The sequence below is a fragment of the Corythoichthys intestinalis genome, chromosome 15 (genome assembly GCF_030265065.1).
Source record: "Corythoichthys intestinalis isolate RoL2023-P3 chromosome 15, ASM3026506v1, whole genome shotgun sequence".
NCBI lineage: Eukaryota > Metazoa > Chordata > Actinopteri > Syngnathiformes > Syngnathidae > Corythoichthys > Corythoichthys intestinalis.
In genome coordinates, this window is record NC_080409.1 from 13,161,104 (window position 1) to 13,182,210 (window position 21,107).

At 37.4% G+C, this 21,107-nt stretch overlaps 3 protein-coding genes across 6 annotated transcripts in view; 1 reads left to right on the forward strand and 2 right to left on the reverse strand.

Annotated features, from left to right (window-relative positions):
• kiaa0586 (KIAA0586 ortholog) overlaps positions 1-8,004 on the reverse strand; it is a 34,541-nt gene extending 26,537 nt beyond the window's left edge. For both annotated transcript variants that reach the window (XM_057860024.1, XM_057860023.1), the window contains exons 1-4: positions 7,553-8,004; positions 1,827-1,896; positions 1,543-1,748; positions 22-100 (exon numbers count right to left, since the gene is read on the reverse strand). In XM_057860024.1, the coding sequence (XP_057716007.1) occupies positions 22-100; positions 1,543-1,748; positions 1,827-1,896; positions 7,553-7,742 (545 nt within the window). In that variant the 5' untranslated portion in view covers positions 7,743-8,004. The remainder of the gene's footprint in view (positions 1-21; positions 101-1,542; positions 1,749-1,826; positions 1,897-7,552) is intronic.
• A 3-nt stretch (positions 8,005-8,007) lies between these two features.
• timm9 (translocase of inner mitochondrial membrane 9 homolog) lies at positions 8,008-10,749 on the forward strand. Its single transcript, XM_057860026.1, has 4 exons — positions 8,008-8,461; positions 8,687-8,765; positions 8,839-8,934; positions 9,007-10,749. The coding sequence occupies exons 2-4, from the start codon at positions 8,727-8,729 to the stop codon at positions 9,139-9,141; spliced, it is 270 nt and encodes an 89-aa protein (XP_057716009.1). The 5' UTR covers positions 8,008-8,461; positions 8,687-8,726; the 3' UTR covers positions 9,142-10,749.
• A 1,460-nt stretch (positions 10,750-12,209) lies between these two features.
• Positions 12,210-21,107, reverse strand: part of arid4a (AT-rich interactive domain 4A) — a 39,952-nt gene continuing 31,054 nt past the window's right edge. For all 3 annotated transcript variants that reach the window (XM_057859598.1, XM_057859596.1, XM_057859597.1), the window contains exon 25: positions 12,210-13,184. In XM_057859598.1, the coding sequence (XP_057715581.1) occupies positions 13,081-13,184 (104 nt within the window). In that variant the 3' untranslated portion in view covers positions 12,210-13,080. The remainder of the gene's footprint in view (positions 13,185-21,107) is intronic.

Below are 21,107 nucleotides of genomic sequence, written 5' to 3' on the forward strand. Positions count from 1 at the left end.
ATAAGAACGGTTGTTCCTTACCTGGGGCAGTCGCTGCATGTTGCCGTGGTAACCAGGTCAGTCCCCACATTTGTCCTTGCCAACCGGTCCAAGACAGTCGCTGAATCAAAAATAAACACAGGTTTAACCCCTTGATGCCTGGGTTGATATTAAACAGATTTACATCAAAAGGCAGTGCCCCCCTCCCCACTGCTGATTTAAATTTGTAGAAGTAAAATATCAGTAATAATAAATTAAAAAATATATTTACATATATATATATATATATTTCTGAAAATTACAAATAAAAAACGGTGAATAATAAAAGTATAATAATATTTTGTAATAAATAAACATGAAGTAAATACAAAAAAATATGATTACAAAGAATAAAATATAACTTAAAAACAACTCATAGTGATGAACTCATTGACGGCAATAGACGTCCAATTCATTTGGACTAGGACATTGTTCTACCAAGAGGCTAAAAATAGCCGCGGCCTTGTTGCCATGACAACTAGTCTCCATCCCCACAATAGGAAAGGATGCAAGTCTGGTGTCTGTTTCTATGATAACAACAGCTCAAGTCACATGGATACCACTGCCATCTGCTGGTCAGTACTAGTATTATAACAACAACGCCTGTTTTGATATATCGATGTGCCCCAACTCTCCGAGCCTCTGAAGTGTAAGGGTCATGAAGGGGCGTTTCCACAAAGTGAGGATAGAGGCTCGCTTCATTTAGGGGAGGTTCTGAATAGGCCTGTCCAGATAAAAAAATTTAGTAGATATATCGTCTCACAAATTATTGCCGATATGTGATATTATCGACATTTTTTTTTTTAAACCAATTCAACCACTAATTTAGTGACAATACATCCTAATAAATCACCCATTCAAATGCAATAAATTGTTATTCTTAAATGAAACAAACTACTTCATGAGTGACGTACTGGATGAGGCCACTCCTCCCACTGGAACCAAAAGTTTATATTATGTATGACTTGTTGTACGTTGATTTTTCATCGCCATACAATATATTATTATGACTGTTGAGGTACTGTTTGTGTTTGGTTTCTGTTTCATATGTATAGGTCCTTTTGTTTTCTTCTTTTTTTCAGGGGGTAGAGTCCCCTCACACATTATGGTCACACAGGTTATGAATTTGATCCCATTGCTAAGGATGTGTGCCAAATTTAACTTCTGTGACAGGAAAACAAAAAAATGTTGAAGACAAAAATTATATACGTACGTATGTGATAATCGATGTACTTAGAGGATTTGGTCAGACAATATCTAGCAAAATAATTCCTTCCCAACACACGCGCACACACACCCACAAATTAACAAATCACAATTGTGGTTGGGAGACAACTGACTGTGATTATACACCTAGCCAGTAGGTGGTACCATGCACACATGAAGCTTTGAGAAATGATCCTTTCTCGAACCATTTGGCTCAAGTTGTTTAATGTCTCATGAAGCTTCATCTCTCAATCACAACACCCCAGAAATGGCGGCCAACACTACAGGGCGAGGTTCATAAATCTCTTCTCGGATTACCTGCAGTATGTGCCGGCCGTTCCGTGGGCGGGGCCTGCGGCGTGACCTGTGGTGTGCCCGGTATTAGGTCACACGGTGTGGCCACACTTGAAGATCCAAATGTATCAATGGCGCCCTCCTGCGGACCCCCCGCAACCTCTGTGAGGTCCTGCCGAGGCTTTAATAGCTGAATTTTCTCCTCCTGTCTATGGGGTGCGCCGCGAGCACTGAGAAGCATAAGGAAAAAGTATCAAACAAGTAGTAAAAAAGGAACCCAAACAAATCCTACAGTTTTATGCACTCACCGCTGCCTGAGAGCCGCCAACACGGCACCCCGAGACCCCACCTCAAAATGACACGTTTGGAGCTCGTGACCTAGAGGTCGGGAGGTCAGCGTCAGTGTTTCACTTCAAAATAAAAATTTAACCTAGCCAGTCTCCAGATCTCAACCCCATAGAAAATCTGTGGAGGGAGTTGAAAGTCCGTGTTGCCCAACAACAGCCCCAAAACATCACTGCTCTAGAGATCTGCATGGAGGAATGGATCAAAATACAAGCAACAGTGTGTGAAAAGCTTGCGAAGAGTTACAGAAAACGTTTGGCCTCCGTTATTGCCAGCAAAGGGTACATAACAAAGTATTGAGATGAACTTTTAGTATTGACCAAATACTTATTTTCCACCATGATTTGTAAATAAATTCTTTAAAAATTAAACAATGTGATTTTCTGTTTTTTTTTTTTTTCCCCACATTCTGTCTCTCATGGTTGAGTTTTACCCATGTTGACAATTACAGGCCTCTCTAATATTTTCAAGTGGGAGAACTTGCACAATTAGTGGTTGACTAAATACTTATTTGCCCCACTGTATTTCTGTCAATTCCACTGCCTCTGCCAGATGTGTTATTTAGTAGAGTAAACAAACTTTTTACCACTTGTATTTGGAACACGAAAAAATCTAGGTTGCGTCTTAGACTTCTATACCTCCCATATGAAGGAGGAGGACAACGCTTTCGAAATTTAAAAATGGTACAATTGCTCTGCTCAATTGGCATGCTAAATGGCATTTTACTTTGCAGATGAGACACAGACATCTTGGTTGTCTATAGAGCAGGCATCGGTACCATGCCTACCTTTAAGACTATTTGTACTCTGCTGACCTCAAGGAAACCCATTTGTCAAAAATTGCATTGACATTTGGCATAAGACACATCAACACGATAAGGATGTTCCTCAAATTTCTCAGTATAGTACTCTGTGGGGTAATTCAAATTTTGATGATGGTGGTTTCAAAATATGGGCAGAGGAGGGAGTTGGAAAAGCTTGTGATCCATATTTGAACTAGGGGTGTGACAAAATATCGAAATGGTGATATATCGTGATACTTTGTATCCCAAAAGGTTATCGATATGCTCCTGTCAAGAATCGAGATATCGTTTTAAAAAGGTGGCAATTTTAAAAAAAGGCTGCCATTGACGGTGCTCCACGCCCAATCCATTTAGACTGGGAACGTTCGTTAATTCAAAACCAGAGCATTCACAGTCATTCGGTCCGACTTTCAGGGCATTTACAGGTCATTTACAGGTCATTTCCTGTTGAGTTTGAGTTACTGCCTAATCATTTGGGTGATTCCCAGGTCACTTCCTGTTCTGTAACTCAAAATAAACAGGAAGTGACCCATAAAATACCCCAAAATCAACAGGAAGTAACTGAAAATCAATAGGTAAATGACCTTAAATGGCCCAAAATGACCTCATTGCCTGGCATAGATGTTCGTTTTGTTTGAAGTGGGAGGGAGCCACCCTCAGTTCAAATGGATTGGATGTTTACTAGTGATAAACTCATTGCAATTCACAGCAGAAGCTTGTTTTCTTTGTTTATTAGTTTTTGTAGAGTATCCTAGAATGATTTCCCAACAAATGTATCGAAAACCGTTGTATCGCTATATCGTCGGATCATCGTTATCGTGAGCTTTGTATCGCAAATCGTATCGTGAGGTACCAAAAGGTTCCCACTCCTAATTTAAACAATATTTTACTCACATTTGAAGAGATTTCTGACAGATTTCATATCCCTAAAAAACACTTATTTAAACATTTGCAGGTAAAACATTTTATTATTTCAAAATACAAACAGGTTGAATCAGAACTCCACTGTCTATTTTAGAAAATCTGACACTCACATCATGAGAAGGGCTTACTCTTTTTATACTATTGGGTCTTGGTAAAGAGTGATGATGAAAACGCAACGGATAGATTGGAAGCATGGAATTCTGAACTTGGGGAGGCAACAACAGAGGAAGAATGGAACAGGGCATGTCAAAAAGCCCAAAAGCAAACTATTAACACAAGAATTAGGTTACTGCAATACAAATGGTCCCCCAATATTCCAGACACCAGCATTAAATGTATAGAAGGACAAGGAACTCTTTTACCGAGTGTTTGGGACTGCCCTAAATTGCAGGGGTATTGGACAGAAGTGGGGGTTGTTATGTCGTATATTGTTGGGACTGACGTACCGTACAATGCAAAATTGTTTATACTGGGCATTTACCCAAGAGACTGTGATCTGCCAAAAAAAAAAGAAAAAAAAAACAGACTTTGATTGATTTTGGACCGCTACAGGCCAGGAGGCTCATTGCGCTATTCTGGAAGAAAATAGACACGCCTCCAATAAATCACTGGATTAAGTGGCATAAAATTTCATTCAGGAGGTGCGACAGCAAAGGTGAAGTCGACAGTTTTGACCATTATTGAGTAATTTTGCCATGTCATCCTGAATAAATGCATTTTTATTCTTTCATATTCCATTTAGCACAAGACTGTTATTTGTCATGGCCATGCCATTTATTTAGCTATTGGGGAAAAATACTTGGTTAAAAAGAATATCCTGTAAAAATATTGGAGTAGAGAGACTGAAACAATGACATTTTGCGGCTCTCTTTGTCACGTTTTCCTCGTTCTGAATAATTCCCCTTCAATGGGCTGAATAGTAGAACCGATGAGCCTATTCTCCCGCTGATGTCATCCACCCGTTGGGGACGCGAGAGCCCTATGATGGTAGGCGTGGCTAACCAGCAGATTAAAAGACTAATTTGTCCTCATCTGTATAATCAAATTTTCTCAAACTATGATTCTAATTCACATAATAATACAATTTTAGACTTTTTTTCTTCTGTCGTACGCACTTTAAGGAAATGATGAACTCTGTTATGATGGAAAAACTAATTTATATAGTGAGAGGGAAGGCAGAGGATTTTGAGCAAATATGGAAACCCTTATTGGACTTTATTGACAAGTGGGGTGTACAACCTATGGAGGACCAGGAGTGCAAAAATTCAATAAATAAATACACAATTAAATAAATAATTAAAAGTGTCATTAAAATGCTTTTATTTCAATATTTTTTTATTTATTTCAATATTTATTTCAATGTTTATTTATTTATTTATTTCAATATTTATTTCAAATTTTATTTATTTATTTCAATTTTTATTTATTTATTTTTATTTATTTATTTCAATTTTTATTTATTTATTTCAATTTATATTTATTTATTTCGATTTTTATTTATGTATTTCAATTTTAATGTATTTATTTCAATTTATATTTATTTATTTCGATTTATATTTATTTATTTCGATTTTTATTTATTTATTTCAAATTTTATTTCGATTTTTATTTATTTATTTCAACTTATATTTATTTATTTCAATTTTTATTTATTTATTTCAGTTTTTATTTATTTATTTCAATTTTTATTTATTTATTTCACTTTTTATTTATTTCATTCTTGCACTCTTGTTCCTCTGGCGGTGCAACCATGAAATAATTTTATCCGTCACGTTTGCTCGTCAAAGTTTCTAACGTCTGATTGGTTGCTCTTCAAAGTAAGCCTTAACTAGTCGATCTCAGATAATAGATTGACGCCTGAGGCATTCACTAATTTTTATGTACACACGATACATAAAGTGGCAGTGTAGATCCGTATAATCTGAAAAATAATTGCTCCCTCAAAATCACAAAGACGACGAAGATTAGTAGCGTCACTAGCGTGGTCAGTGTAGTGGTAGTAGGCTTTGATGCATTTCGTGTGTTGTCCAAGCAAAACATACATATGTCCAAAATGTGCCCAGAGCTGCCCAGAGAAGCAGCAAATTTAATCGAGGACACTCTGAGGAGAACTCCACCAGCAGCCCAAGGTCCCATGGTGGAGTCCAGTTTGTGGCTTCTACATCGCGCGGGCCAGCGCCTTTAAACGGGCTGATGTCTGCATACGGGAAACTCAAGTATAACTCAGAAGTGGAACAGTCCTTGGATATTTACCAGATTTTATTATTATTGTATTTTTTTTTTTTAATCAAGTTTTGAAATAAGGCTAAATGACAGAAATAACTAGCAGTTTTCTAAGTAGTTTTACTCTGAACTCCGACATCATTTTTACATGATAATGATTTAGTTTGGGTCAAGGGGTGCTCCAGTGTCTCTCTAAAGTGGACCCGTTATCGAATAGGTCACAGTTTTTCCCCCCATATATTTAATAAAGGGACTTGCGCTCTGAAGCCACGTCATTGCATTCTGAAGCCAGCGCATTGCATTACCGTAATGCAAACAATAATCCAAATGAGGGGCGGCTGGTTTGACTTCGTTTTTACGAGTGGAGGCTGGCTTGACCGCAGTTCTAAACTATAGTAAACTCTTCGATCAACATCTTGATCTGACAGAGCCGAGATGATGCCAATAACGTTAATTAATTGCTCTGTTTTGTAGGACACGTACTCAGGGTCCAAATGTCCTGCTTCAATTTGTTCTGAGAAATCTAACATGTCCCAAGAGAGCTCATGCAAAATCTCAGATAATGCCGCCATGTTGGGAAGAAATAGGACGAAGCAATCGCTTATTACTCGATCAACTCAAACCCCGCCTAGTTCACGCCCGCCCATCGAGTTTGATGAGCCAATGACAGATAAAATTATTTCATGCCGCCACACGGGGAACAAGAGTGCAAGAATGAAATAAATAAAAAGTGAAATAAATAAATGTTGAAATAAATAAAGATGAAATAAATAAAAATTGAAATAAATAAATAAAAATTGAAATAAATGGATACAAATTGAAATAAATAAATAAAAATCGAAATAAATAAATAAAAGTTGATATAAATAAATAAAAGTTGAAATAAATAAATAAAAATCGAAATAAAATTTGAAATGAATAAATATAAATTGAAATAAATAAATAAAAATTGAAATAAATAAATATAAATTAAAATAAATAAATAAAACTCGAAATAAATAAAAATTGAAATAAATAAATAAAAATTGAAATAAATATAAATTGAAATAAATACATTTTGAAATAAATAAATAAAAATTGAAATAAATAAATAAAAATTGAAATAAATATTGAAATAAATAAATAAATATTGAAATAGAAGCATTTTAATGACACTTTTAATTATTTATTTGTGTATTTATTTATTGAATTTTTGCACTCCTGGTCCTCCATAACAACCACCTGTGGTATCCTAATGTGTGAAATTATTTGACTTGTAGACTGTTTTGTTTTTTGTTTTGTGTTATCACGTTGTTATAAAGTGTGTATAATAGATGAAAATATTGTGGTGGGGGGGGGGGGAGTATAAATACAATTCTTACATTTTTATTTAAAGTTTTATTCTTTTTTTTTTTTTTTTTTTTAGCTTATGTACACATTTTTTTCGTTTTAGGATTTTCTATATTACCTTAAATTTCATATCACTTAATGAAGTAAAGCTGGCTGAGATATTGAAGTGTATTACTTTTTATTATTCGTTTGCTGCAGAGTATTTGTATAAAAATTTAACTCCACAAGAAATATTTCAAAATATGGTGATGATTTGGAAACTCATTTGTGCAAATAAAATGTTCACACTAACAACATATTAATAACAGGGGACAATACTTCATAATAATAATATAAATAAACAATAATAACAACAATAAAAGAATCAAATTAGTTCTTCCTCTGGGCAAGATGCGTTTGAGTCACGCTCACCGGCTTCTGAGCTAGACGACGTCTGAGGATTCAGCCTGTGTCCGGCGGCGGACTTCGGGCACCTGGAGCTCCGCCTCTGGTACTCGCCAGCCTCTTTTTGGATCGTCAAACGGACCTGACCGACGTCGGGATTAATCTTATCCGAGAGTCCACTCCGGTTTACGTCCGCGCGTGGCGACAAAACGCTCATTTGAAATTCGAATTAGGACTCGGCTAATTTCGGCTAATTCAAGTTCCCGCTTTAAGTGTCTGCAGCAACTCCGTTTGGTCCCACGAAGGTTAGCGCTGGAAAACCACATTTAGTTTGAGAAAAAAAATGGCGCTCAAGTTAGTCTTTTGGTAAAAGTTTCGAGAATTATTTTAAAAATGGGGAAAGTCTGCGCCCTAAAGCATCAAAAGTCAACAAGTTGGACTGTTGCTACAAACATTTTACTTCCGGTTTCCGCTCCGTGGCAAAAATCCTAACTAATTGTGTAAATGTCTCACTCTGCTCAACTTTGTTTCAAAATAAAATTCCTAATCGTAACACGGACATGCACTATAGTCCGGCTCTATTTTTTTTTTATTTTATTTTATTTTTTTATTTGAACTCTGGATGTTAAGAGAATATTGTAAATGTTTTACTCGTGAACCCAGAGTGACTCGGAAACGTTTACGTACTAGTGCAACCCGGAAGTTTTTTTGGGCGCACACACGTTGTCTTTAGAGCAAAAAGGGACACTCTAACCCCGTTTTTGCACATTTACATGTTTTGGGGAATATAGATGAATCAACTATTTAACACTTTGTCATTTCCTCTACGCTTTATTTGTATTTATAAGTTATTACAAACGTCTATCGTACACTACTCCACTTCCGTCTAATTCGTCCTTCAGTCAGTTTGAAGGTTTTCACGTCAAACTCCACCAGGTAAGGAAAAGTGATTAAAATCTCGGCATTCCGCAAAATCTGAATATATAACAAAATTGTATGCGTGTTAAACTAAAGAAGCTAAAGGCTCTTGGCAAGCTTTTAGCCTTTTTCGGCTAAAGCCAGGATCGTGTTTCCTACAACTCGACGAAATGCATGATTAACTTTTCGAATTTTATTGTAAATTGCCGGAAATGAAACTAAACGTGTTGACCTCTTTTAAAGCTGGCAAGAAGAGGGCGCGATTTGCTAGTTATTTTTCAACATGGCTGTTCAGGTGTCCGAGTCAGACCAGATCAAACAGGTCATTAAACATCTCATCTTTGTATTGGAGCATCCATGATGGAGTTGATGTGTGACGTCATTTCCATGTTCAGTTCAAGGAGTTCCTGGGGACGTACAACAAACTGACAGAGAACTGCTTCATGGACTGCGTCAAGGACTTCACCAGCCGGGAGGTCCGGCCTGAAGAGGTAGGAACCCGACCCGGACATCTGATGGTTTTCACAGTATCCCCATCATCTTGTGGTTGTTCTTCTACTCAGTCGAGCTGCTCAGAGTCGTGTCTCCAGAAATACCTGAAGATGACGCAGCGGATCTCCATGCGCTTTCAGGAGTACCACATCCAGCAGAATGAGGCGCTGGCTGCAAAAGCGGGTCTGCTGGCTCAGCCCAGATGAGGCCGACGTGACGCGAAGGACTCGCCCGCCAGAACTGCTGTATTAAGTTTTGTCATGGATTGTGAGGTTATCATTGTGTGCCGGAATGACCATCGAGCACTTTCAACACCTTCGACAACCATCATTATCTCACACATCAACTCTCATGTCACATTTTAAAGATGTTTGGATAAATACAATTAAATGATTACTAATGAAATTTAAAATATGAAGCAAAAACATACAAATAATTGTAATCCCTGGTCACAATACAGCAGATGTGAATCTTACTCTGTTGCATTTACGACAGTAAGTTTTTGTGAAAATGTACTTTTAAGAGTAGTTTTACCACACCATACTTTTGAGTAGATTTGCAATGACGAAACTACATTTCCTTCGCTACTTTGGGCTACATGAGTAGTTACATTTTTCGTCTTTATTCTACATTTTAGATTTGACTTTATTTTTGCCAGAATCGTGGCTCTACCAGATTCACCAATGATATGTCGCAACAATAATCACATGACTCCATTACACCAGTCAGATGGAACACAGTCAAATGACAGACGCAGCCTTGCAGTCAGAACTCGTATGATCACGTAGGCCTGTTCAATCATGTGGCGTATGTAAAGTGCTGTAAAAATTTATCTGACAGAGTCAACATTACTCGAAAGCGTGGACTTTCTCCCAGTTTTTATTCAGCAGCAATTTATTTGACGGCGATAGACTCGTTTTCAATTCACGGAAGAGGACATGCTTGCTCTTCGGATAAGTAATGTTTCATTGTTCTAGGTTGAATTTGATGATGGTAAATTTTTTGGCCTAATATGGTCATGTACAATTCAATATATAATACATTATAACAGTTCATATAGATGTTGTGCTGCTAAAAAACATTGTTTAAACGAATATCGCACTGTAAAGTGTTACAAAGTTAGTCATAACTTGAGTATTCATTTCACCGGATACTTATTTACTAATACTTGAGTACATTTTTTGGATGACTTTAGTTTTACTTGAGTAATATTTCAAGTAATCCTACTCTAACCACCTCTGCAATATAGTATGTATTTTTTCTTTTTGTTTATATTTAATTTACCGGTAATTATCATCTCTGGATTAAAATTCTCATATATACATATACAGTCGATACTTTAAGGTAAAAAATTAATTTGTTCCTGAGTGGCTTTTGTATTTTTTCATATAATTGTTTTACCTGTAAATCACTTTAATTTGTTAACATTAAATTTGCTGTCATGTCCACCAATTGCCTGTCATTTGTAATGCTTTGTCGCCCCCTGTGGCACCCAAGTGTAACTAGTTTAGGTCATTCTCCAGATGTTGTCACTATAAGGCAAGCTGACATCATTGCTTGCCATTTCATCACGCTTTTTGCAAATATTCTTTTGTTTTATGTACATGAGCATTGTGGTGTTTATATTTCATTTGTTCACATTCAAACATTAAGTAATTCTTGCTGCGAGCGGTAAAGATCAATTACTGGATGTGTTATCCGTATGACGAATTTCTTGTAACATGAAGCAAAAAGCTTCGAAAAATCACATGGAAATTGAATTTTTCCTGTAGTGACGCTGTGGCATCTCGAGGCTCCTAAATATTTTTTGACTTCATTAAACTGGTAAAAAGTTTAATAATTTAAAGTGTAGTCTACAATTCTTAAATAGTAATCATTTTAACCTTTTAATTGTGCTCTGGATAATTTTTAAAATATTTTTTTTGCATTTCATGAATTATTTTTTATTTAAATATTACTCAGTGGTTACAATTCTCAAGTTGATTTTTATGAAGTATATTTAAGATTTTAATCAATTTTTTTTTACATAAAAATTTTACTGTATTTTAAATGTATTTCTAAATATTCTTGGTACATTTCTAAAATGTTTTGATATATTTTCTGAATTAGTAATTCTCAAAATTGTGGCTTATTTAAATTTTTTAAAAAATATATATCGTGGGTACAATTCTCAATTGTTTTTTTTTTTTTAAACCTAAAAATTATATTTTTGGTTAATTCCTATAATTTGAATAATTTTATGTTTATCTTTTTAATATTTAAAACGTATTTTAAAAAATAATCTGGGTACAAATCTTTTTTGTAATTACGGAATACATTTATACAGTGGTATGAAAAAACCTTAAGGAATTTCTCACATTTCTCACATGTGATCTGATCTTTGTCAAAATCACACAGCTGAAAAAACTGTCCGCTTTAGCTAAAAACAACCCAACATTTACAGGTTTTCATATTCTAATGAGGATTACATGCAAACAATGGCAGAAGGAAAAATAAGTGAACCATCCAATTAATATTTTGTGCCCCCCCACCCTTTGGCAGCAATAACTTCAACCAGACGCTTCTTGTAGCTGCAGATCAGTCTGGCACATCCATCAGGACGAATCTTAGCCCATTTTCCTCTACAATACTGTAGTTCAGTCCGATTCCTGGGATATCTGGCATGAATCGCTGCCTTTACGTCACACATAACACAGCATCTCAATGGGGTTCACGTCTGGACTTTGACTAGGCCACACCAGAAGCTGCATTTTGTTCTTCTGAAACCATTCTGAAATTGATCTACTACTGTGTTTTGGATCACTGAAGCTAAAAAGAGGATCGATGTTGCAACAAAACTGTCTGACAGACGGCCTCAGGTTTTCCTGGAAAACAACCTGATAAACTTATTTAAAAAAAAAAAAAAAAAAGGCAGGGTTCACTTACTGATTTTTCCCTCTTCTGTCATTGTTTGCATGGTATCCTCATTAAAATACGAAAACCTATAAATGTTTGGGTGGTTTTAGTTAAAGCAGACACTGTTTTCACATCTGTGTGATTTTGACAAAGATCAGATCACATTTGATGGTAATTTTATGCAGATATGTGAGAAATTCCAAAAGGTTCAGATACTTTTTCATACCACTGTATATAAATATATATATATGTTATTTGTAATTGTAACGAATGAACTTAATCTGCGGTTACGGTTTTCTTATGAAATTCTCCATTTGATGCAATAATTGAAACTAACAATTGTAATCTGTTCTCCTGTAAAACGCATGCTTACACAAAGTGAATATTTTAAAACTTTATTGGAAACGGTCGCCGAGCGTCCGGGAAGGCTTTTCCCCTGGGCGGCTGACGGAAGCGTACAAAGTCCTCTCTTAAAAATATTATAAATCATTCTTTACATTTTCACCCACATCTTATTTACACAAAAGTCCACCAGCGCCACAGGAAACGAACGGGAAGAAGCGAGCGGTCGGGTCAGACACCAAATGTCAAACCGTTACAAAGTCAAAAATCCTTTTTAAAATGTTCTTTGGCTTCAAATGGATTCGATGTCTATCGCTGTCATTGGCAGACTGAGTTCCAAAATTGAATTTGTTCTTCCTCTTGCCAAGACGCATCATCTCGCTGATGAGTTTATCGCTTGTAGACGTCTAATCCGTTTCAAACGGATTGGATGTCTATTACGTCAGTGACAGACGAGTTAAAAATAATAATAATTTGTTCTTCTTCTGGCCAAGATGAGTTTATCACTAGCATACGTCCAATCCATTTGAAGCGCCCACCGCGGCAGCCGATGAGTTAAAATCCTCACTGCGATGCAACAGAAAAAAAATTTATTCATCATTTTCTTTTTTATTACCAAAATAGAATCTCTAATTTCGTAGAAAAGTAAAAAAAAAAAAATTTTTTTTTTTACTTGACACAAAATTTGATGTCCAAGTACTGTTTTGCATAAGCAGCTGATTTGGCTCCTCCCCCCCTGACCCTACAGCTGTACTCCCGAGTTCATACGTGTGAAAATCGTCCAGAAATAGAGGGAGAAGAACGTGAAGACGAATGGAAATAAAAAGCGGAAGTGCTCTGTGGCTGATGAAGAGTCAAACAGGAAGTCAGTCCTTTTTCTGTGGTCCGTAGGTCGGTCGGGCGTGTCATCACCTGCACTCCACCGCCACACCGCCTTGTGCGGGAGATGCCGACGACGGGCTCATGGCGGCGTCCGACGAGCCCGAAGACGTTGACGCAGTGGTGTTGGACACTGACAGACAATAAGGAAAGGTCGGCGGTTAGTTAGCGGTGACAAAGGTTACTCATCATCGAGGAAAACCAACAATAAATTGTCCGGTGCCGTCCCCGATCACGTGATCTGAAATCGATGTTGATTATTTTCAGAGGATTGGAATTGGCTTAAAAAAGATTGTTTTTTAAAAATGTGCTTATTTTTATGGATGCCGATAGATGTCCAATCCATTTGAACTGGAAGGATGGCAACGGAAAACAGTAAAACAAAAAAAATTCAAATCTGCGGAAATTTCAACTAGTGTAAACTAGGGGTGTGGCATCTTAGACATCCCACGATTTGATTCGATTACGATTCAGGGTGCTTCGATTCGATATTGAATGATGATCACAGTATTGACGACGATCACGGTTATCGCGATTATCGATGCATCGTACATTACTAGTTAATACAGTAGCCAAAAAAATTTATGTCCATCACTTATCTAAAATATCCTAATGATTCAACAGAAACGATGGAAACATGCCAATACAACAAAAAGCTGCCCTTAAGCTGCTTATTAATTAATTAATTTATTTATTTTCAAGAAAGTGCAAAAGCATTAACCATTTTAAAGGGAGTACTTATTTCTTTCAACAATACAATAAAACTTACACAGTTGGAATGAATTCCACATTTTCTGGAAACAAAGTGTCTTTGTAAATAAGACTTCTTTTAACCAATATACTTTGTTTTCACATATTTCTGTACTATTTTGCATGTTTGTAGTGTTACCGCTGTACTTAATCATGGTTTTACACGTTCTGCATATGAAATACACGTAAGTGAATTAGCTAATTAGCTTAGCGCTAACTATTAACATCTTAAAAACAACAACAACAATAAAGGCTAAACAGGACAAGAGGGTTCGTGTACTCACTTCCTATAGATGCACACACTCAGGACATTTTTCAGTTGAAATGTCTTAAAACTACAGCTGAAAATTTTTACCTGCGCACAAAAGCGCGACCGCGGGGCAGGCAGGCAGGCAGGCAGGCAAGCAGGCAGGCACCGAAGCGCCGGGTCGCGCCTGTCTCATACACAAATTAATTTTTCTCTCAGTAACAGGCAGCATCCATCATAACGTGCGTGCGCCCGTTAACGGTGCCCGGGCGGCAGACGTGTCTTGAATTTTGTTCTGCTACGAGCGGCTGCCATAAAGTTATGAGGGAAAATCATCGTTTTTGAACCTTTATTTTATGAATCGTAGTCGAATCGTCACGTGTTGAATCGCGATGCATGTAATAATCGATTTTTTGGAACTCCTCTAGCGTGAACGGCAAAAAAAAAAAAAAAAAAAAAAGAGCGTGAAAAGCACAATAAATTGAAAAACCGCAAAATACACAAATTCTTTGGGGGGCTGATGGAAGAACTGAGGAGAACTGAATGCAAAAAATATGCAAATAAATGCAGTAAACATATCAGAGTTTATCCAATTTATTTCAAGCAAGGGGTGGGCAGTATAAAACAAAAAAGCAAAAGAAAACTGACGAGACAACTGACGTACATAGAATCTTCAAACCGCCCAAAAAAAAAAAAAAAAAAAAAAAAAAAAACACTGGGAACCATTAGGAAAAAAAGTTTTTGCGAAAAACGCACTCATTCAAAGTAGTTAGAAACCTTTATTTTTGTAGTATTTTTTTTTTTACTTTACAAACATTTTTAGTAAACAGTTGATTAAAACTTACGGTGGCCAAGAGGTGTCATGCAAAATGCAAAGTCCAAAGACTTTGCAAATAGAAGCACGAACCCCAATTGCAATTGCTTTGCAGAAGAAAAATGCAAGCTGGCACAACACGACTCCCACTGCCAAAGACGACTGCAAGTTGACAAAAGCATGAACCCCAATTGCCACAACACGAATGCAAAGCTCGCCACACTACTGCAAATGGCTTGCAAGACAAATGGAAAAAAACAGCACAACTGCTAAAAGCCACAGCACAATGGCAAAAAGCTAGAGCACGATGGCAAGAGGACAACCCCCCCAAATTTTTTTTTTTTTTTTTAAATCGGACGACACTTTCTATATTGCTATATGTGCTTTGTGACCATCTCTGCGGACCTCTGTGAATTTGCCCCCCCCCCCCCCCAATCAGACGCAAATTTATACAGAAATGATGTCAATCGTTTGTGCTGTAAAAAATTGTCGTTTATGCTGCTATCGTTTTATAAAGATTGAGATATTAATTTCCAATAAGGACGTCATAACTCCTGTGGCTGACGGAGCGTATCATCAACTCTCAATAACGAGGGTGTCAACAACTAGTATAAACAAATTCAGGTCCATTTTGCAGTAAATGGGGGCTCGAGATTTGAATTTCAAGTGATGACATCACTCTCAGCCCATTTGCTGCAAAATGGACCCAAAGTGGTGCAATTCATTTCTGATACATTCGTGACATTCATCTTGCAAGCCATTTGCAGTTGAAATTGACATTCGTTCTTTAGCCAACTTGCAGTCGTGCTTTGGCAAGTGGGAGTTGTGCTGCGCCAGCTTGCGTTTCTGCTTTTTTTCTTTTGCAAAGCGTTTGCAATTGCGGTTCGTGTTTTTTTTCCATTTTCAAACTGTTTGGACTTTGCATTTCACTTGACATCTCTCGGCCACAGTAAAAACTAGACAAAATTAGTCTTGAGTTTTCGTCAAAAAACTAGAAGACAAACACATTGAGATGACTAAAATATGATAGACTAACAAGTATTATCGTCCAAAAGATCAAGATTAAGAAAAAAAAACGAAAAAGGACTGTCAAAAACAACACTGGATATATGCTATTTGGAGGACGGGGACATAAGTCACTGCCGAGGAAACCTTGATTAATGCGCTTTCTTGAAGTTTGGAACACTTGAAAAATGGCTCTCAAATTTCCAATTGCTATGCTCTATGATATATCGATGTATATTTGTGTGGAACTATAGATAACAAACTATTCCGTTCACGCCAAAACTAGTAAAGCTCTTTACAAGGCTATTACACTCTGCTACTCCTTAAAATAAGCTAATATCTTGTGTAACAAGAAGAGTCGATCGAAAGCCAGACAAGTGTACGAGTCCCAGCGGCACCGAAGCGGAGCAAAGTTGCTCCTGGCTGGATTAAACGGCGACTGGCAGAGGGGATGTGGAGGTCGCGAAAACAAATGTGACAAAAAGAGGGACTGGTCGTGCAATAAAAGTTTTGCACTAGTGTTGTTTTCGTCTACAATGACGATAACGAAAATATTTCGACGATGAACAATTTGTCATGACGATGATAAGCTAAAAACGTGGCTTGGAAGACTTGAACACCATGAGACATGCCAGTTTTTGTCTGACGAGATGAAAATGTGACATAGTTTCTGTCTGTCATATGTTCACAATTTGTGATACTTTCATATTGTACATAGAGTACATCAGCTTGCATCATAGCAGTGTTTGGCTCACTCATGTGCTGCACCTCACGCTCTCCTCACCGGAGTTCAGGATGTGTCTAAAGCAGTCAAATAGTGGGGCGCGCCCCCCTGCGCAGAGCGATGCCGGGGGGGGCGCATGTGACCTCGGGGAACATGCTTTTTTTTTTGTTTTTTTTGCCGTACTGGAATAAAGTGTACTTGCACATCCACTCAGTAGGTGGCAGTGGCACTCTCATTTTCAGAGTGCGCGCAGTATTTTTGAACTAAGGAAGAGCACTCAGCACACACAGAAAACAGATATGAAGAGCAGTGTGCCACCTCCGTTTTCGAAAGCCGTTTTCCGACCAGACACACTCACGCAGCGACCCACTGTCTTGTCCGGTTCTCACGTCGCTGCCCGAGAAGTGCCATTTTCGGCTTGAGATCGTCACGACGACTGCCCTCACCTACGGTTCTACCTCGGCCGCCGAGAATGCGCTTTTTTCGTGCCGTTTGCCTTTTAGCTTTGACTTTTAATACAGTGGGTGATGAGGAAAGACCACTGTTTACTGTGTGTAAAAATAATTATAGCGGACAGCCAGAAGCCAAATCAATTAAGACGCCACTTAAAGACATTAGACCCCAATCTCATTGATAAGCCGCTTGATTGTTTTTCAGTGAAAACGTGCCGAATATTGCCAACAGTCGTCCTGCTTTGTCAGTGTTATATCAATAAACCAGTGAGCATTGTTAGCATGCTCATTGCAAAATAACTCCACACCATTGCAAAGGAGGTAAATACTGTGAGCAGCAAAAATAAAAACTGTCCTGTCCAAGGACACTTTTTTTTTCTTCTTTTATTCAGTTTTGTTTTTTCGGTCAAATTTTTTGGCATATTGTCCTCATGAGTGAATGTTTCTAATCAATTTTAATTTGTTATTATTTACTGATTTTATTACATTTTATTTTTCTGTATCAAATGGTCAAAAATGTACCTTGAGTGTATTTTTTAGTCTGGATGTGACTTTTTTTTTTTAATTCAGGCAAATTGATGCACGTCAAGTCTTCTCTGTTACAAACAAAACAATGTTAATAAAGTAATACTTTATTATAAGTTGATCTATGTTACTTTTTTTTCTTTATTAGAAAAAAAGGACAATGTTAGGCAGATGCGTATTTATAATAGATAGTAATTTTATAGACAAATGATATTATTTACAGTGGCGGCAGAGAGTTTGGGGGGGGGGGGGACACAAAACATTTACGTCTTCCTTGGGGAGGCGTGGCAGAAAATAATTGAGAAGCACTGGTCTAAAGCGAGGCCGCACTCCATCTTGCTTGTTGGGAAACATGGTAAGATTTGTTTTCTTATCTTGGCAAGAGAGAATGTGCAATGCTGCTTTAGCCTCTAAAGGTCAGTGCCGAGTGATCAACAGATGCTAAATGTAACTCCTAGCATTAGGATAGCATTCACATTAGCATTAGCCTCAGAATGGTGAGCGTCCTCTTAAAACACTGGACAGTCTAAAGCAGAGACACTTGGTTTCTCTGGTCAGTAAGTCTAGAGGAGAGCCAGTTGACGAAATGGCATTTAATAATAATAGCCCACTTCAGCTCTTGTTTGGTAAATGAGCAATTACTGGAAAATATTGGTGGTATGCAACTTCAGGCTAGACTATGAGAAAAGCCCTGGAAAAAAAAATACCCGTCTTCCCAGTGTTAAATGCTTGGACAACATTTTAAATACAGTTCGTGGCTTCTAGGCGGTTCTAATTGAAAATGATCTACTGCCTTTCCTGCTGAGTGTGTATTATCATCACCAAGTTGGCATTGTCCTTGTAGATTAGGGGTGCACGATATCCACTTTTTGAAACCGATACCGATAACTTCCTGCTCCTCAAAGCCGATACAGATAACCGATAATAAATATATAATTTTTAAATGTATATTCAGTTTTTGAACCCCTGAAGGTTTAAAAAAAAACTAGTGGTGGATTCAACATAGATTTCCCTTTGACCTAACCAGATGTTTCATCATGACATGAACATTATAATAATGAACAAAACAAAGACAAGAACAGTCTCGACTTTAAATAAAGTGCCCTGTTGTGAAATGTTTGTTTGAAATGCATAATTGAATTCAATAGTGAATAATTGTTCAGTTTAAAACCAGCTAAAAGAAATAGTTAAAGTGCATGTGACACGAAAAAGCATGTTTATTTCATAATACACGCGGTATTTTATGCTCCTGAATGATATGGACCGCTTGGATGTGTGTGGAAGCGATCGCTATATTTATTTCGTTTTTTGAATCCCACGCCATGAAAATGAGAGACTTCCGGCTTCGGTCTTGCATTGAGGAGGAGGGCGCTGTGACGTGTACGGTAGAAGACGTCCTCTTCACTATACAGCGTACTGCTGTGTATGAGGACGAAGGATTCAGCTGATTTTGCGGATTAATACGTTTATTTTTCGCATCACGCCAGCCAAACGGCTGCAGAAAAATCATTCTGTATGAGGGAGAGGCGTATGCGCCTTTTTGGAGTTTCAAAAGGTTCCCATTCACTGTGGATATTGGCCAAAACAAGCCCGACTACAGTGGGACCATTGGACTTGGAAGTGAGTAAACATCTTGTTTAGTATTATGTCAAATATTAATACAGCTATTACAAAGTAAACACTACAAACTTTCTTTAAATAAAGGATTACTTACGTTTGATCATTGATAGGCATGTAAAAAGCTCTCCTCATGCACATTAGCACGTTAGCTTCACAACAACTGCAGCCACCCTCCTCCGCTCTCCGCCGGGCGGTTTGCCGATCCGCGAGGACAATTGACATCTCAGTCATCATGTCAAATAATCCAGGCGAGTTATGTGTGATTTTCCGCTTCGAAGACTTTGAAACATCACTCGGTTCGGGTTAGCATGTCGGCTAGCTGTCACGCCTTTTGGTTTGTTTGGGGAAGGGAAATGACGTACAGTACAGTATGTCCGATTTAGGTGTCATAAAATATCGTTCGGGAGGTGCGACAGTAAAGGTGAAGTCGACAGTTTTGACCATTATGGAATAATTTTGCCATGTCGTCCTGAATAAATGCATTTTTATCATTTCATATTCCATTTAGCACAAGACTTATTTGTGTCATGACCATGCCATTTATTTAGCAATTGGGGAAAATACTTGGATAAAAAGAATATCTTGTAAAAATATTGAAGTAAAGAGACAGAAACAATGACATTTTGCAGCTATTTTCGTCGCGTTTTCCTCGTTGTGAATAGTTCCCCCTCGACGGGCTGACTGGTCCTTCTCAAGCTATTTATATAGCTATTGGGGAGAAATACTTGGATAAAAAGAATATCCTGTAAAAATATTGGAGTAGAGAGACTGAAACAATGACGTTTTGCGGTTCTCTTCGTCGCGTTTTCCGCGTTCTGAATAATTCCCCCTCAATCGGCTGAATAGTAAAACCGATGAGCCCAGTCTACCGCTGACGTCATCCACCTGTTGGGGACGCTAAAGCCCTATAATGGTAGGCGTGGCTAATCAGCAGATTAAAATACTAATTTCTCGTCATCTGCGCTTTGCTAAATTGTTGTATATAGTCGAATCGTCTCAAAATATGATTCTAATTCACATAATAATGCCATTTAAGAGTTTTTTTCTCATGTCATATGCTCTTTAAATTATAAAACGTTTCTATTTACATTATTTACATTGAAAGGTAATGAATACACAGCTAAAATTAATATGATTATTATTTCCTGAACAGTTAATATACTGCTAGAGATTTGACAGCAAGTGCTTTTATTTTGAATTGCGACAGAGGGAACTGTTGTATTTTGTGTTACCTGAAGAAGAAGAAAAAGAGAAAAAGCAAGCTATGCTGAATGAGCCTGTGTTATGGCCACTAAGCCTGAACGATATATCGTTTAAACATCGCCATCGCGATGTGTGCGTGCGCGATAGTCCCATCGCGAGCACGTGCGATAGTTTTTTGTTTTTTTTTTAATCCACATACGCCCTGCTTTCTGCTCTGCGCAGAGCCTCACACGCTCTTTGAACCTCACAGTCACTGCAGCACTTGCTTATTAAAGTTAACGATGCTGGTATCTTTGATCTTGCCAAAGGAGCGGACATCACAGCACAGAAGCTGTCAATCATCGTTTAACTGGGTAAACATTTTCTGCAAGGAAGCTGCTTTGGAATGAATGTGTGTGCGTGTGGAGACGTTTGAGACATAAATTAAATGCCAGAAGTGATCATGAGGAGTTTGTAATTTCTACATGTCCACCACGAGTCTCAGCTAAGGTAGATAAACAGAAGTATTTAATAAAGCCAAGCATTTTTCTACTACAGTACTATATTCTTGTTCAAAAATGATTTGGTTGGACAGTTATGTTTAAAACTGATCATAATTATTACATTTGAAGTGCTTAAAACCATTTATTAATATGTATATACATTTTTAAAAATCATACTCTGGGGGGGAAAAGTGAGAAAAAAACATGCCTGATATGTATCTCTTTCCAATGCAA